This window comes from Microchirus variegatus (assembly GCF_963457635.1).
Source record: "Microchirus variegatus genome assembly, chromosome: 20".
Taxonomy (NCBI): Eukaryota; Metazoa; Chordata; class Actinopteri; order Pleuronectiformes; family Soleidae; genus Microchirus; species Microchirus variegatus.
In genome coordinates, this window is record NC_139821.1 from 1,582,675 (window position 1) to 1,600,050 (window position 17,376).

Here is a 17,376-nt window from a genome sequence, read left to right on the forward strand (position 1 = left end):
CAAAGGTGTTTACAGACCGACGTTAGCGAGGACGAGCATCATCTCAGTTTTTAATCTCCGTCACTCGACTTGAACTCGTGATTAGTGACCCCCCTCCCACAGGCCACAGGTGGTATTACACCCAAAAAGCGACAAACAAAAAGTGATTTTGAATAAAAAAATACTTTATTAAAATTTACACAAACGCACGTGTGACCTGTGAGTCTTCTCTCAGACTGAAGGATCATGGGAAACATATTTGCACGTCAACAATAAAGAGAGAAATATAAATAACATCAGTAACAGATGAGTGAATTCATGTTTGTGAACCAATAAATAACAAAAGTGACCAAAAGTGTCTGTTGGTTCGAAGCTTTACCTAAGACGTTACTATTGGCTGAGGGACATCCTTAGCTCCTCCTCCCTCAGGCTGCGGTCCAGTCGCCCCGCCTCCGCCTCCAGGACGGACGGGATTGGACGGTGAGAGACGACGGCCAGCGAATCTCTGAGCTCGTGTCGGAGCGACAGCAGCCGCTCGCTGTTCCTGGTCGACTGCTCGATAAACTCCGCCCTCTGCTGCTGGTCTGCAGCCAATAGGAGTCGCAGCTGACTGACCTGAGGAGGAGGAGGGGGGCGGAGACAACATCAGCATCGTCATTGTCATCGTCACCATGGCAACTAAAAAAAACACCTCAGACTGTTTCCTGAGTGTTGAAGCTCACCTGGTCCTCCAGCTCCATCACTCTGCTCCTCAGGTGTTCTTCTTCTGTGGTGTCCATCAGCACCTGCACACACACACACACACACACACACACACACACTCTCATGACGTCCATCTTCATCTTCATCATCATCATCATCATCATCATCATCATCAACGCGTTGAATTTAAAATCTGACCAGAGATCTGCTGCTGTCCATCATCTGCTGCCTGAGCTTCAGCCGCTCCTTCTCCACCTGAAACATCATCAACTGTGAGTGTGTGTGTGTGTGTGTGTGTGTGTGTGTGATTGTATGTGTGTGTGTGTGAGTGTGAGAGTGTGTGAGAGTGTGTGAGAGTGTGAGTGTGTGTGTGTGTGAGTGTGTGTGATTGTATGTGTGTATGTGTGAGTGTGTGTGTGTGTGAGAGTGCGTGTGTGTGTGTATGTGTGTGTGTGTGTGAGTGTGTGTGTGTGTGTGAGTGTGTGTGAGAGTGTGTATGTGTGTGTGAGTGTGTGTGATTGTATGTGTGTATGTGTGTGTGTGTGTGTGTGACTGTGTGTGAGAGTGTGTGTGTGTGTATGTGTGTGTGAGTGTGATTGTATGTGTGTGTGTGTGTGAGTGTGTGTGTGAGTGTGTGTGAGAGTGTGTGTGAGAATGCGTGTGAGTGTGAGAGTATGCGTGTGTGTGTGATTGACTGTGTGTGTGTGTGTCTCTGTGTGTCTCTGTGTGTACCTCTCTCAGTGTGTGTGTGTGTGTGTGTGTGTACCTCTCTCAGTGTGTCTCTCAGCGTCTTCCTCTCTCTCTTCAGTTTCTCTCTCTGATTTTCCAGATTACAGATCTTCTTGCTCTGTTGAGTTTTCTCCAGCTCCAGTTCAGCGACGTGATGATGAAGAGAAGTCAGTCTGTGTGACACATGCACCTCCTCGGGATTAGACTCCGCCCCCGTGCTCTGCTCCCATTGGCTGGTTCTCCCCTCGTAGCCAATGATGGTGGCCTCAGTTCTCTCCAGAGCCAATCGAACCCGATTCCTGTCGCCTTCCAGTTCCTCTGTCCTCTGAGTGAGAGCAAACACCTGGACACACACACACACACACACACGCTCTTAATCCTAATCTTAATCCTGAACCCTAACCTAACATAATCCCAACCCAAAATGTCCTCACTTCCTGTTTATGTTCCTTTGGTCCTCACAAAGACACACAAACAAGAACTCTCACACACTCTGGTCTCACCTCCCTCCTCAGCTCCTCCTTCTCCTCCTGCACAGAGACCATCTGTGTTTTCTGCTCCTCCAACATGGCCGCCGTATCTCCGATCTCCTTCACCGCCCTCTGCGCCTCCTCCAGCTCCTCCTTCAGTGTCAGGTTTTCTCCCAGCAGAGCGCTCAGCTTCGCCTCCTGCTCCTCCTCCATCTTCTCCACTCTGCTCCTCCACTGCTCCTCGGCCTCCCTTCTTTGCTCCTCTGCAGTCGCCTCCTCGCGTCGCGCCTCCTCCAGCTCCTCCAGCACCTGCTGTTTCCTCCTCTCCAGGACAGTCACCCTCGCTCTCAGCTCCTCCACTTCTCCTCTCCATTGCAGCACCTCCTCCCCGACGCTCCTCTGGTTCTCCTCTCTGACCTGCTGCACCTCCCCCTTCTTCTCCGTCAGAATGCTCCTGAGACGCTCCCCCTCTGTGTGGCTCTCCTGAACGACACAACAACATGCTAATGAGTTAGCATAAAAACTGTTACATTAGCTATACGTACATTAGCTCAAAGGCTACAAACAGCTAGTGTTAGCGTGGCATAACTTGGCCGATCTTAGTATAAAAAGTATACATTAGCTTAGCAGAACAAAAAAGGCTAGCTGAGCTTAGCATCATGACTGGAAACATTAACACCATTAACCCAGGGAACTGTGATGTTAGCTTAGCATAAAGCCTGTAAACAGAGGATAAGGACTGAACTGCTTGGTGTCCAGCAGGAGGTGCTGTACCTGCAGGAGGACTTTGAGGTTGGTCATCTCCTCCAGTGCAGCCCTCAGTCCCTGCTTCATCTGCTGCTTCTCCTGCGCCTCCTCAATCTGCTCCTCTCTTCTCAGCTCCTTCTGAAGCTCCGCCTTCATTTTCACGAGCTCCCCCTGCAACTGCTCCTTCTCCCTGCGACCCTTGTCTGTGATGACCATCACCTCCTCCTTGCTCCTCACCAGCTGCTCCTGAACCTCCTCCTTCTCTCTTCGTTCCTTGTGCACCTCCTCTGTCATGGCCGTTGCTTTCTCCTTGATCTTCTCTAGCCGCTTCTGCACCTCCTCCTTCTCCCTTTGTTCCTTGTGCACCTCCTCTTTGAGAGCAGACACCTCCATCTTCAGCTCCACCTGCACCTCCTCCCTCTTCCCACGCTCCTCCTTCATCTTCACTACCTCCTCCTGCAACTGCTCCTTCTCCCTGCGACCCTTGTCTGTGATGACCATCACCTCCTTCTTGCTCCTCACCAGCTGCTCCTGAACCTCCTCCTTCTCTATTCGTTCCTTGTGCACCTCCTCTGTAATGGCCGTTGCTTTCTCCTTGATCTTCTCCAGCTGCTCCTGAACCTCCTCCTTCTCCCTTTGTTCCTTGTGCACCTCCTCTCTGAGAGCAGACACCTCCACCTGCACCTCCTCCCTCTTCCCACGCTCCTCCTTCATCTTCACTACCTCCTCCTGCATCTGCTTCTTCGCTCTTCGTTCCTTGTGCACCTCCTCTGTAATCGCCGTTGCTTCCTCCTTGATCTTCTCCAGCCGCTTCTGCACCTCCTTCTTCTCCCTTTGTTCCTCCTGCACCTCCTCTCTGAGAGCAGATATCTCCATCTTTACCTGCTCCCTCCTCCTTTGCTCCATCTGGATCTCCTGCCTAAGAGTGGTCAACTCCTCCTCAGTCCTCCTCAGCTTCTCCTGGATCTCCTCCTTAGCTGTTGTTACCTCATCTCTACTCCTCCTTTGCTCCTCCTGTACCTCATCTCTCTCTCTTTGCAGCTCATCCCTCAGAGATGTCGCCTCCTTCTCTCTCCTCCTTTGCTCCTCCTGTACCTCATCTTTCCCTCTTTGTAGCTCCTCCTTCAAAGATGTCACCTCCTGCTCTCTCCTCCTCTGCTCCTCATCTCTCTCTCTTTGTAGCTCCTCCCTCAGAGATGTCACCTCTTTCACGCTCCTTCTTTGCTCCTCCTGTACCTCATCTCTCCTTCTTTGTAGCTCCTCCCTCAGAGACGTAACCTCCTGCTCTCTCCTCCTTTGCTCCTCCTGTACCTCATCTTTTCTTCTTTGTAGCTCCTCCCTCAGAGATGTCACCTCCTTCTCGCTCCTCCTTTGCTCCTCCTGTACCTCATCTCTCCTTCTTTGCAGCTCCTCCCTCAGAGACGTCACCTCCTGCTGTCTCCTTCTCAGCTCCACCAGGAGTCCCACCTTCTCCTCCTCCAGCTCTCTCTCCCTGGCCCTCCCTCTCTCCTCCCCCAGGAGGTGCTGATGTCTCTGTATATTTGTTATTTTTTCACGCTCCTCTTTGGCCTTCCTCAGTTCATCTTCGAGTTTCCTCTCCTCCTCCTCTTTGCTCCTCAGCACCTCCTTCTGTGCCTCCATTTCTTTGACCTTCTCTGTCAGCTCACTCTCCAGCCTCCTCTTCTCCTCCGTCACTCCTCTAAGCTCCTCCTCCTCTCCTTTTCTCTTCTCATCCAGAACTTTCAGTTTGTTCTCCAGTCTCCTCTTCTCCTCCTTTGTCCTCCTGAGCACCTCCCTCTCTTCCTCCAGCTCCTCCTGTGACTCCCTCTCTTTCTCCTCCAGCCTTCTATTTTGCTCCTTCACCTCCATCAGTTTGACGTCGAGCCTCTTCCTCCTGTCCTCCTCCATTCTCCTCAGCTCCTCCGCCTCCTGCCTCTTCTCCTCCTCTCTCTCTAACAAGTCTTTCAGCTGTTGCACCTCCTCCTCGCGCTCCTTCAGGAGACGACTGAGCTTGGTCCCTTCTTTTGTGCCGAGCTCCACGTTTTCCTGCCACTCCTTCACCTCCTCCTTCAGCCTGTTGTTGTCCTCCTCATTCTGCTGGGCTCTCCTCCTCACCTCCTCACTCTCAGTCTGCTCCTCCTGCAGCTCCCTGGTCAGTCTGGAGATGTTCTGGTCTTTGTCTCCTCCCTCGCTCCTCTCTTTCTCCAGGAGACCCTGGGTTTCCCTCAGCAGCTCCTCCAGCTGCTCCTCCCTCTCCTCTGTCTGCTTCAGTTTCTCCTTCACCTCCTGGACCTCCCTTGTTGCATCATCTTCCTGCTCCTCCACCAGCCTCAGGCGCTCCTTCAGCTCCTCCACCTGCTCCTCTCTCTCCCTCACAGCGCTCATCTGATGCTCCAGGCTGCGCTCCTTCTGCTGCACCTCCTCCTTCATCTCCTCACACTGCTCCTGTGCCACATTCAGCCTCACCATCAGGAGCTCCACCTCCTGCACCTTCTCCTTCTTCATCTCCTCCTTTTCCTCCTGCAGTCTCTCTTTATGTCTCCTCTGCTCCTCCTTCACCTCCTCCAGTCTGGCTCTCCATCTCTCCACCTCCTCCTCAGCCGTCCTTGCTGCTCCCCTCAGTTGCTCCACCTCCTTCACCTCCTCCTCCAGTTGAGAGATATTATTTGTCAGTCTGTTGAACTCCTTCTCCACCTCCTCCTCCCTCTCCTTTTTCTCCCTTTCTAATCTCTCCATCCGGTCACAGAGCGCCTCCGTCTCCCTGTCCCTCTGCCTCTCCTCCTCCCTCCTTTCCTCCATCTTCACCTCCTCCTCTCTCGACCTGAGCGCCGCCCTCTTCACCTCATCTTCCAGCTTCTCCTTCTCTCCTTCCAAATGCTTGAATCTCTCCATCACGAGGCTGATGTGCACCTCCTCCTCCGTCAGCTCCACCCTCAGTCTCTCCACCTCCCTCTGTCTCTCCTCCATCTCCTCAGTCAGTCCTTCTTTGCGCCTCCTCAGGACTTCCACCTCTCCGTCCCTCACCCCCAGCTCCTCGCTCAGAGCCTCCCTCTCTCTTTGCCAGGCTTCTTTCTCCTTCTTCCTCTCCTCCTGCTCCTCCCTCCTCGTCGTCCTCAGCTCCTCCACCTCTGTGGTCAACATCTCCAGCTGCTCTTTCAGCACCTCCCTCTCCTCCTCACTCCTGGTGGTCACTTGCTCCACCTCCTCTTTCAGACACTCGATTTCTCCTAGAAAAAAACCAAAAAAACAAGTTATTCTCCTTCTTCTAACCATCTTTCCTCCTCCTCCTCCTCCTCCTCCTCCTCCTCCAGGTTTACTTCTCTGCACCTCCTCTTCTCCTGCATGAGGATTTTCTCTACTTCTAAATTCACATCAAACATTAAGGGATTAAAAAAATCAGGATTAAGGGTTGAAATTCAGGGTTCAATTCTGGCACTAAGGTTTGAAATTCAGGGTAAAATTAAGGATTAAATTCAGGTTTAAGGCTTGAAATTCAGGGTTAAATTCAGGATTGAGGGTTGAAATTAAGGATTAAATTCAGGATTAAGGGTTGAAATTCAGGGTTAAATTCAGGATTAAGGGTTTAAATTATTTAAATTCAGGATTAAGGGTTGAAATTCAGGGTAAATTTCAGGATTAAGGGTTGAAATTGAGGATTAACTTCAGGATTAAGGGTTGACATTAAGGATTAAGGGCTGAAATTCGGGATTAAGGTTTGAAATTCAGGATTAAATTCAGGTTTAAGGGTTGACATTCAGGATTAAATTCAGGGTTAAGGGTTGAAATTCGGGATTAAATTCAGGATTAAGGGTTGAAATTTGGGATTAAATTTGGGAATAAGGGTTAAAATTCAGGATTAATTTCAGGATGAAGAGTTGAAATTCGGGATTAAGAGTTGACATTTAGGATTAAGGGTTGAAATTCAGGATTAAGGTTTGAAATTCAGGATTAAATTCTCACACACACACACACACACACACACACACTGACCGTGTAAGGTGAGCTTGGCCTGCTGTAGAGTGTGTATGTGTGTGATCAGCTGACATCTGTCCACCTCAGTCTGAGACAACTGTCTGTTCTGATGAGACAACTGATGCTGCAGGGAGACAGACAGACACCTGAGAGACAGACAGACAGAGAGAGAGAGACAGCGAGAGAGAGACAGACAGGCAGGGAGAGAGTGAGACAGACAGACAGACAGACAGACAGAGGCGTCAACTTAATGTTCAATGTTGATCATCAAACTTAAATAAAGATCTCAGGTGAGTCCAGTACCTGAGCTGGTGCAGCTCCTCCTCCTCCTCCTCCTCCTCCTGCTGCCTCTCTCTCCTCCTCGCCTCCTCCAGCTCCTCCAACTGCTGCTCCTCCTGCCTCTGGCTGTTCTCCTGCTCCTCCTCCAGCTGCTGTTCCAGCTCCTTCTCCTTCTCCTCCTGCCTCCTGGTCTTCTTCTGCTCCTCCTCCTGCTCCTCCTGGTGCCTCCTGACCTCCTGCAGCTCCTCACGAGCTGCTGCACACTGCGAAAACAGCTGAGGAGAAAACACCGTGTGAGTGTGTGAGCGTATAGGTGAAGGTGTGGTCACATGACCACAGGCCACGCCCCCTCCCTCTCTCTCTCTCTACCTCCTCCTGCTGTCGTTCAGCTCTCTCTCTCTCCTCCTCCACAGAGGTCAACTCTCTCTCCTTCTCCTCCATCGTTCTCTCCATCTCTCGCTCTCGTTCTCTCAGCTGGTGGACGACGGTGGCCTCCACCTCCCTCTGAGCTCTGAGCAGGGAGGGATTAAAGGGATTACAGTCAGGATTAAAGGGATTGCGGTCGGGATTAAAGGGATTACTGTCAGGATTAAAGTCAGGATTACGGGGATGACATGAAGAATTTAATAGTTCTAATTCAGTAAAGGGTTTGAATCAGGATTAAAGGATTCAAATTTAGGATTTAGGATTTAAGATTTAATTCAGTTAACTAAAGGGATTACAGTCAGGATTAAAGGGATTAAAGTCAGGATTAAAGGGATTACATTAAGAATTTAAGAGTTCTGATTCAGTAAAGGGTTTGGAATTAAGGGGTTCACATTTAGGATTTAAGATTTAATTCGGTTGATAATAGGGATTACAGGGATTACAGTCAGGATTACGGTTATTCAGACGAATGTTGTCACCTAAATAAAACCGTTAATACTGAAGGATTTAGGGGGCGGAGCTTAACTTCAGGTAGAAACTCACCTGAGCTGGTCACAGTCAGCGCTGAGTGTCTTAACCTGACGCTGCAGAGAGGTGACCTCTGACCTCAGAGCCTGCAGCTGTGATTGGCTGTTTGACAGCTCACAGTCCAGCTGCACACACACACACACACAGAGTTATTAAAGGATCTGTTGTGTTTATTATTGTTTATATTTAAAGTGTCATGACGATAGTTTTACCTGCAGCAGCTGATTGTTCAGTTCTCTCTTGTCCGAAGACACCGCTGAGTTCAGGGCGGCCATTTTGAGCAGAGAGTCCCGCCCCTCGTCCAGGTCGCGCTTCAGAGAACACTCAGAGGACGAGAGACGCAGAACACTCTCTCTGGACTGAAGAGAACGTGAAGAGAACGTGAAGAGAACGTGAAGAGAACATGAAGAGAACATGATGAGAAGATGAAGAGAACGGGAAGAGAACGTGAAGAGAATATGAAGAGAACATGATGAGAAGATGACAAGAACATGAAGAGAACATGAGGAGAAGGTGACAAGAACATGAAGAGAACATGAGGAGAAGATGACAAGAACATGAAGAGAACATGAGGAGAAGATGACAAGAAGATGAAGAGAACGAGAAGATGAAGAGAACGTGAAGAGAACTTGAAGAGACTGTGAAGAGAACATGAAGAGAACGTGAAGAGAAAGTGAAGAGAGGATGGAGAGAACAAGACGAGAACATGACGAGAAGATGAAGAGAACTTGAAGAGAACGTGAAGAGAACGAGACGAGAACATGACGAGAAGATGAAGAGAACGTGAAGAGAACGTTAAGAGAAAATGAAGAGAACGTGAAGAGAAGATGACGAGATGAAGAGAACGTGAAGAGAACGTGAAGAGAAGATGACGAGATGAAGAGAACATGAAGAGAACGTGAAGAAAAGGTGAAGAGAACGTGAAGAAAAGATGAAGAGAACGTGAAGAGAAGATGAAGAGAACATGAAGAGAACGTGAAGAAAAGGTGAAGGGAACATGAAGAGAAGGTGAAGAGAACGTGAAGAGAACAGGAAGAGAACGCGAAGAGAACAAGACGAGAACATGAAGAGAACGTGAAGAGAACGTGAAGAGAACGTGAAGAGAAGATGAAGAGAAAGTGAAGAGAACGTGAAGAGAACATGACGATGAAGAACATGGAGAGAACATCTGATTCAGCCACAGACGTCTCTGAATCAGTGAGAGGACAAACCTTCTGCAGAGCGTCTCTGGCGTCTGCAGCTTCTTCTTCTGCTCTCTGTCTGTCCAGCTGCTCTCTCTCTAACGCCACCTGCAGGCCAACAGGGGAACAGCACACACACACACACACACACACACACAGGTAAACAAAGCTACAGATACAGTGCGACAGTGAAGTTCGTCCATTCATCACCTTCAGAGAGTGAATCTCCAGACGATGCAGGACGTCTCTCTCTGTCAGCTGAACGTTCTCCAGCAGCTCCGTCTCCACTCTGTAACAACACAACGCTAGTTAGCTACGACGTCTGTGTGCGACATGTTTACGTCATGTGTGTGTAGGACACAGTAGTAAACAGAAGGACACAGTAGTAAACAGTAGGACACAGTAGGACACAGAAGGACTCAGTAGGACGCAGTAGGACACAGTAAGACACAGTAGGACGCAGTAGGACACAGTAAGACACAGTAGGACGCAGTAGGACACAGTAAGACACAGTAGGACGCAGTAGGACTCAGTAGAACACAGGAGAACGCAGTAGGAAACAGTAGGACACAGTAGGACACAGAAGGACTCAGTAGGACGCAGTAGGACACAGTAGGCGCAGTAGGACACAGAAGGACTCAGTAGGACACAGTAGGACACAGTAGGACGCAGTAGGAAACAGTAGGACACAGAAAGACGCAGTAGGACTCGATAGGACACAATAGGACGTAGAAGGACACAGTAAAGTACCGTCTGTGTGTCTCCGTCTCCAGCTGTCTCTCCCTGTCCTCCCGTCTTTCCCTCTCTCTCCTCAGTCTGTCGTTGTCTCTCTTCACCTCGTCCACCTGCAGACGCAGCGAGGACGCCGCCTCTCTCTCCCTGCACGCACACACACACACACACACACACACACACACACACACACACACACACACACACAGGTGTCACACAGGTACTGCGGTCACATGACCCGCTCAAGTGTTTGTGGGCGTGCACCTGCTCAAGTGTTTGTGGGCGTGTACCTGCTCAGGTGTTTGTGGGTGTGTACCCGCTCAGGTGATTGTAGGCGTGTACCTGCTCAGGTGTTTGTAGGCGTGTACCTGCTCAGGTGTTTGTGGGCGTGTACCCGCTCAGGTGTTTGTGGGCGTGTACCCGCTCAGGTGTTTGTGGGCGTGTACCCGCTCAGGTGTTTGTGGGCGTGTACCTGCTCAGGTGTTTGTGGGCGTGTACCTGCTCAGGTGTGTGTGGGCGTGTACCCGCTCATGTGTTTGTGGGCGTGTACCTGCTCAGGTGTTTGTAGGCGTGTACCTGCTCAGGCGTGTGTGGGCGTGTACCTGCTCAGGTGTTTGTGGGCTTGTACCAGCTAAGGCGTTTGTGGGCGTGTACCTGCTCAGGTGTTTGTGGGTGTGTACCCGCTCAGGTGATTGTAGGCGTGTACCTGCTCAGGTGTTTGTGGGCGTGTGTACCCGCTCAGGTGTTTGTGGGCGTGTACCTGCTCAGGTGTTTGCGGGCGTGTACCCGCTCAGGTGTTTGTGGGCGTGTACCCGCTCAGGTGTTTGTGGGCGTGTACCTGCTCAGGTGTTTGTGGGCGTGTACCTGCTCAGGTGTTTGTGGGCGTGTGTACCTGCTCAGGTGTTTGCGGGCGTGTACCCGCTCAGGTGTTTGTGGGCGTGTACCCGCTCAGGTGTTTGTGGGCGTGTACCCGCTCAGGTGTTTGTGGGCGTGTACCTGCTCAGGTGTTTGTGGGCATGTACCTGCTCAGGTGTGTGTGGGCGTGTACCCGCTCATGTGTTTGTGGGCGTGTACCTGCTCAGGTGTTTGTGGGCGTGTACCTGCTCAGGTGTTTGTGGGCGTGTGTACCTGCTCAGGTGTTTGTGGGCGTGTACCCGCTCAGGTGTTTGTGGGCGTGCACCCGCTCAGGTGTTTGTGGGCGTGTACCTGCTCAAGTGTTTGTGGGCGTGTACCTGCTCAGGTGTTTGTGGGCGTGTACCTGCTCAAGTGTTTGTGGGCGTGTACCTGCTCAGGTGTGTGTGGGCGTGTACCTGCTCAGCGAGTCCACGGCGTGCGTGAGCTCCTGCTGTGTGTGTTGCGTGTGCGCGTGCAGCCGCTGCACGTCGTCCTCCAGCTGCTTCAGCCGCAGCTGTAGCTCCGCCTTCTCCTCGCCGAGGCGTCGCAACGATAGCTCCGCCCCCTTTAACACACAGACACACTGATCAGCACTTCATAAATGACCTTTGAACTCTGCGGTTCAGTGTGGCTGAGGCCGACCTGCAGCTCCTCGTGTCTCCTCTGGAGGGCGCTCTCGGACTGAGACAGGACAGACAGCAGGGAGGACAGGTCTGAGGAGACGCACACAGAGAGTCCACCGCTGCTCAGGACTCTGGACTGAAGACAAAGACAGACTTTGGTGAAGCACTCACTCACTCTCCCACACCAAAGTCCACGAATGACGATGACCTCACCAGTCTGATCACAGCTCTGATCACAGACTGCAGCTTTCTCTCTGCGTCTCTGTGTCTCTCCACCTCTCTCTCTCGCTCCTCCCCCCGACCGCGCTCCTCCTGCAGGGAGAGAGAGAGCTCCACGACCCTGACAGAGGGAGGTGACAGGGTGAGGAGGAGGAGGAGGAGGTGCAACAGAAACAACAGACAGGAGAAACTAACTTACTGCTCCTTCAGCTGAGACACCTCCTGCTCCTCCCTCCTGGACTCAAGGTCGTCCACACAGAAGGTTCCCAGGGAGGAGGAGGAGGTGAGGGGGTGTTCTGAGGGAAGGGAGGTCAGAGGAGGAGGAGGAGGTGCAGCAGCAGTACTCAGCCTGAGGGAGGAGGAGACGGAGACACAGCTGGAGAGGAGCGAGGAGGAGAAACGGGAAAAGTCCGTCCTCAACTGCAACAGGTCCCTACAAACACACACACACACACACAAAGAGGAGCGTTACATGTGTGTGTCTCTCTCTCTCTGTGTGTGTCCTTTGTCTGTGTGTGTGTGTGTCCTGTGTCTCTGTGTGTGTCTCCTGTAGGCATGTATGTGTGTGTGTGACCTGTGTGTGTGTGTGTGTGTGACCTGTGTGTGTGTGTCACCTCTGTCTCTGTGTGTCTGTGTGTGTGTCTCCTGTAGGTATGTGTGTGTGTGTGTGTGTGTGTGTGTGTGTGACCTTTGTGTGTGTGTGTGTGTCACCTCTGTCTCTGTGTGTGTGTGTCTCCTGTAGGTATGTATGTGTGTGTGTGTGTGTGTGTGTGTGTGTGTGTGTGTATCACCTGTGTGTGTGTGTGTGTGTGTGTGTGTGTGACCTGTGTGCGTGTCTCTGTGTGTGTGTATCACCTGTGTGTGTGTCTATGTGTGTGTGTGTGACCTGTGTGTGTCTCTCTGTGTGTGTGTGTGTGTGTGTGTGTGTGTGTGTGTGTGTGTGTGTGTGTGTGTGTGTGTGTGTGTGTGTGTGCGTGTGTCACCTGTCAGCTGCAGTCCTCACAGAGTGACAGTGTGTCTGCAGAGACACAACAGATCTCCACAGAGACCACAACTGAGTCTGGTGTTGACCCACAACTCCTGAGCTACACTAGAGACAGAGATAGAGAGGACACAGAGGACAAAGAGGACAGATGGACAGAGACAGAATTAAGTCTCTCAGTGAAAAGAACAGAGAATAATTCAGAACAGTGAAGTCTACAAACCTCCTTCTCTCTCAGCCAATCACACTCTCTGTCCTTCATTTCCTCCACATACTTCAGCCAATCAGCTTTCAGCTTCTGGAGCTCCTCCCCCAGGAAGTGGTTGGTCTGATCCGATTGGACGAGCTGGTCCCGCAAGAACGTGTTGGTCTCCACTAAACCAACGGACCTGCACACACACACACACGTGAAGACACGTGTGGTCACATGACACGGTCAGGTGTTAATGGGCGTGTACCTCTGCTGTTCCTCCTCCAGCCTGATGAGGGCGCTCTCCAGGGAGTCGCTGCACTCGCCTCTGATCCTCTGCTGCAAAGACACCAAACGCATGGCGAGTACTTTAAACTGTGTACTACTGCAGTAATACTACAGAGTGAGTGTGTGTAGTAGTAGTAGTTTGTGACCTCAGTATTGATCAGTTGTGTGTTTTCCTCCTGAAGCTGAAGCTCCAGACGCTGACATCGTTCTCTGTACTCCACCACCTGAGAGGGACGAGACCAGGTGAGACCAGGTGAGACCGGACGAGACCAGGTGAGACCAGGTGAGACCAGGTGAGACCAGGTGAGACCAGGTGAGACAGGGTACAACCAGGTAAGACACCAGGTGAGACCGGTGAGACCAGGTGAGACCAGGTGAGACCAGGTGAGACAGGGTACAACCAGGTAAGACCCCAGGTAAGACCAGGTGAGACCAGGTGAGACCAGGTGAGACCAGGTGAGACCAGGTAAGACCAGGTAAGACCAGGTAAGACAGGGTACAACCAGGTAGGACACCAGGTGAGACCAGGTGAGACCATATGAGACCATATGAGACCAGATGAGACCAGGTAAGGCCAGGTGAGACCAGGTAAGGCCAGGTGAGGCCAGGTGAGACCAGGTAAGACCAAGTGAGACAAGTGAGACAGGTGAGACCAGGTGAGACCAGGTAAGACAAGGTGAGACCAGGTGAGACCATATGAGACCAGGTGAGACCAGGTGAGAACAGGTAAAACCAGGTGAGACCAGGTGAGAACAGGTAAAACCAGGTGAGACCAGGTGAGAACAGGTAAAACCAGGTGAGACCAGGTGAGAACAGGTAAAACCAGGTGAGAACAGGTAAAACCAGGTGAGACCAGGTGAGAACAGGTAAAACCAGGTGAGACCAGGTGAGAACAGGTAAAACCAGGTGAGAACAGGTAAAACCAGGTGAGACCACACACACACACCTTGTTCTGCAGTCGGTGGACGAGCAGAGACTGTCTGGCCTCCCTCTCTCTCCCCTCCCTCAGGCGCCTCCTCCACTCCCTCTGCTCCTCCTCGTGTAAAGAGAGTGTGGCCGAGGGACAAACTGACCGACACAGCTGCAGAAAGAGAGAGAGAGCTGTGATTCAGTCTGACGGTCACATGACCCTCCTCCTCCTCCTCCTCCTCCTCCTCCTCCTCACCCTGTCATTCAGAGCTCTGTTCCTGGACTCTAGCTCCTCCCTCTCGGCTCGACTCTGCGCCAGCTCCTCCTGCAGACGACACACCTCCCTCATAAGCCCCGCCCTCTGGTCCCGCGGCTCAGCGTCCATCCTGCAGAGCAGAGGACGTCGTCATGTCCCCCGAGACGCCGAGTCATGGATTGAAGTCCTGAAAAAGACAAACATTTTGATCTGTGGATGATGGAGAGACAGAGTAGTGATGGACAGAAAGAGGACAACAACATGGCTGCTCTGCTGTGACAGAAGGAGGAAGAGACTGGCTGCCAAATAGTGAGCTATGCTTAATAACATCCACCAACAGCCTGGGCAGATGATCGGCTGTGGCGCCCCCTAAAGGAAGAAGCCAACATAAGAAATTGGAGACAACAATCACACACTGTCTTTTTTTTTTATTGTACTGTAATAATGAGAAGAGAAAATAATAATAATAATAATTAACAATAATAATATGCTGACTCAGCATTTGCAATGAACCACAGTCATCTCTGAATCAGTAGTTTCAAAGTAAAAAAAAAAAAACAAGAGCAAAAACTATGTAAATATTTGCGGTAAATAAACATTAAAGTGTAGTTACAAACAAATATATACGAAAGAATATGAACATATATATATATACAAATATGATAATATGAAAATTAAATAAAGACTAATGTGAGAAAGTGAAGAACAGAAAAGTACGGAAGCCGCGGAGTTCATCAACAAACTTTCTGTTTATGTCTGCGTCTTCAGTTGCTAACTCTTCTGCTAACGCTGTGATTTAACCCGGGTCACTTTCAGTGGCTGACCCGCTGAAAGTGACCCGGGTTAATTAACACACGAGCCGCTGTAATCCCCACTGTTAATCCCGCTGTTAATCCGCAGCAGCAGCAACAACAACATAAACAACACTGAGAGGCTAACCCGTTAGCACGCTAACAGGGGAAACGGCGACGTGAACATTGTGTTTACCTGAAGCTGCAGCGCGAGCGCCAGTGATGACGTCACCGGCGGAACGAAAAACACGAATAAAACGAATAAAAACACAGTTTGAGACCAAACTTCAGAGCAGCGTTTACACCAGAGACGAGCGAGTCCGCGATTTCAAACCGGGACACCTGAGCTATGACCCCGGAAACACACGACGCTGCAGTGCTCACAGTCCACACAGCGACGCCTGTCGGCCGGAGGTGCTCGGTGCAACACTGTCACTGTGGAAACCAAATAAACACTAGTGTCCTGAACATTAAACACTGAATTTAAAACGTAAATGACTTTTAACGCAACTTTAACATCAAACAGCACCGAAATAATTGGTTCGTTAACTTTTATTTGCAAAAATAAACCGTTTTTTTGTTCCATTTTCATTAGTGTTGGGGAAACATTGACATTATAAAATAATAAATATGAACAAAAGATAGAAAAATAAAGACTTTTATCGTCATTTCTTCAGTTTTGTTAAATTTTATAAAAAAATATATAATTACAAACAAACCATGAGGTCTCATTACTGCCACCTTCTGGAGGTAGAGAACTCCGACACGAGCTGATCCATCATATTGAGTCTCATTCAGATGTTTGTTGTGCAGCTGAAGCTCCGCACTCAGAAGTGCAATGCTGCCCTCTACTGTTTGAAGGTCTCAGTCACAGTTATCCTGAACCAGGACGTGATGAAACCTCCACAGGTTCCTCTGGAGAAGGTGTTGAGATGAACAGTGTGGAGATGATGTAAACATCTCCATCCAGGCTCATATTCTGTGAACTTTACTCCAGCTGTTATTTTTTGATGAGGGTCAGCCTTAGCTCCTCCTCCCTCAGGCTGCGGTCCAGTCGCCCCGCCTCCGCCTCCAGGACGGACGCGATTGGACGGTGAGAGACGACGGCCAGCGAATCGCTGAGCTCGTGCCGGAGCGACAGCAGCCACTCGCTGTTCCCGACCAACTTGTGGATAAACTCCGCCCTCTGCTGCTGGTCCACGGCCAATAAGAGATGCAGCTGACTGACCTGAGGGGGAGGGGGGGGGGGGCGGAGACAACAGCATCGTCAGTGTCGCCATGGCAACTCAAAAAAACACCTCAGGCTGTTTCCTGAGTGCTAAAGCTCACCTGGTCCTCTAGCTCCATCACTCTGCTCCTCAGGTGTTCTTCTTCTGTGGTGTCCATCAGCACCTGCACACACACACACACTCATGACGTCCATCTTCATCATCTTCATCATCATCATCATCATCATCATCGACACGTTGAATTTAAAATCTGACCAGAGATCTGCTGCTGTCCATCATCTGCTGCCTGAGCTTCAGCCGCTCCTTCTCCACCTGAAACATCATCAACTGTGAGTGTGTGTGTGTGTGTGTGTGTGTGAGTGTGTGTGTGTGTGTGTGTGTGTGTGTGTGTGTGTGTGTGTGTGTGTGTGTGTGTGTGTGTGTACCTCTCTCAGTGTGTCTCTCAGCGTCTTCCTCTCTCTCTTCAGTTTCTCTCTCTGATTTTCCAGATTACAGATCTTCTTGCTCTGTTGAGTTTTCTCCAGCTCCAGTTCAGCGACGTGATGATGAAGAGAAGTCAGTCTGTGTGACACATGCACCTCCTCGGGATTAGACTCCGCCCCCGCGCTCTGCTCCCATTGGCTGGTTCTCCCCTCGTGGCCGACTAACATGGCCTCAGTTCTCTCCAGAGCCAATCGAACCCGATTCCTGTCGCCTTCCAGTTCCTCTGTCCTCTGAGTGAGAGCAAACACCTGGACACACACACACACACACACACACACACACACACACACACACACACACACACACACACGCACACTTAATCCTAATCTTAATCCTGAACTGAAAACGTACATTTTCCGAACAAAAATGTCCTCACCACCTGTTTATGTTCCATTGGTCCTCACAAAGACACACAGACAAGAACACACACACACACACACACACTCTGGTCTCACCTGCCTCCTCATCTCCTCGTTCTCCTCCTGCACATAGACCATCTGTGTTTTCTGCTCCTCCAACATGGCCACCGTGACTCTGATCTCCTCCCTGCTCTCCTTCACCTCCCTCCTCGCCTCGTTCACTCCGGACCTCCTCATCTCCTCCAGCGTCCGGTTTTCTCCCAACACGATGTTCAGCTTCGCCTCCTTTCTCCCCTCCTCCTCCTCCTCCTCCTCCTCCTCCTCCACGTCTCCTCTCTGTCGCAGCACCTCCTCCCTCCTCCTCCTCTGTTTCTCCCCTCTGACGCGCTGCACCTCCTCCTCCAGAAC

The 17,376-nt window shown here is 50.8% G+C and overlaps 1 protein-coding gene across 1 annotated transcript; it reads right to left on the bottom strand.

The window, feature by feature from the left end:
* Positions 1–369: 369 nt before the first annotated feature.
* On the bottom strand, positions 370–14,235 carry LOC310941523 (uncharacterized protein; the record flags this gene model as incomplete). Its single annotated transcript, XM_083906710.1, has 23 exons — positions 370–594; positions 702–764; positions 1,601–1,753; positions 1,914–2,033; positions 2,103–2,363; positions 2,655–4,352; positions 4,491–5,854; positions 6,618–6,745; positions 7,300–7,389; positions 7,848–7,957; positions 8,045–8,191; positions 9,044–9,121; positions 9,224–9,302; positions 11,056–11,204; positions 11,282–11,398; positions 11,476–11,602; positions 11,681–11,914; positions 12,465–12,571; positions 12,687–12,852; positions 12,922–12,992; positions 13,088–13,165; positions 13,888–14,022; positions 14,107–14,235. The coding sequence occupies 23 exons, from the start codon at positions 14,233–14,235 to the stop codon at positions 370–372; spliced, it is 5,829 nt and encodes a 1,942-aa protein (XP_083762836.1).
* Positions 14,236–17,376: the final 3,141 nt, after the last annotated feature.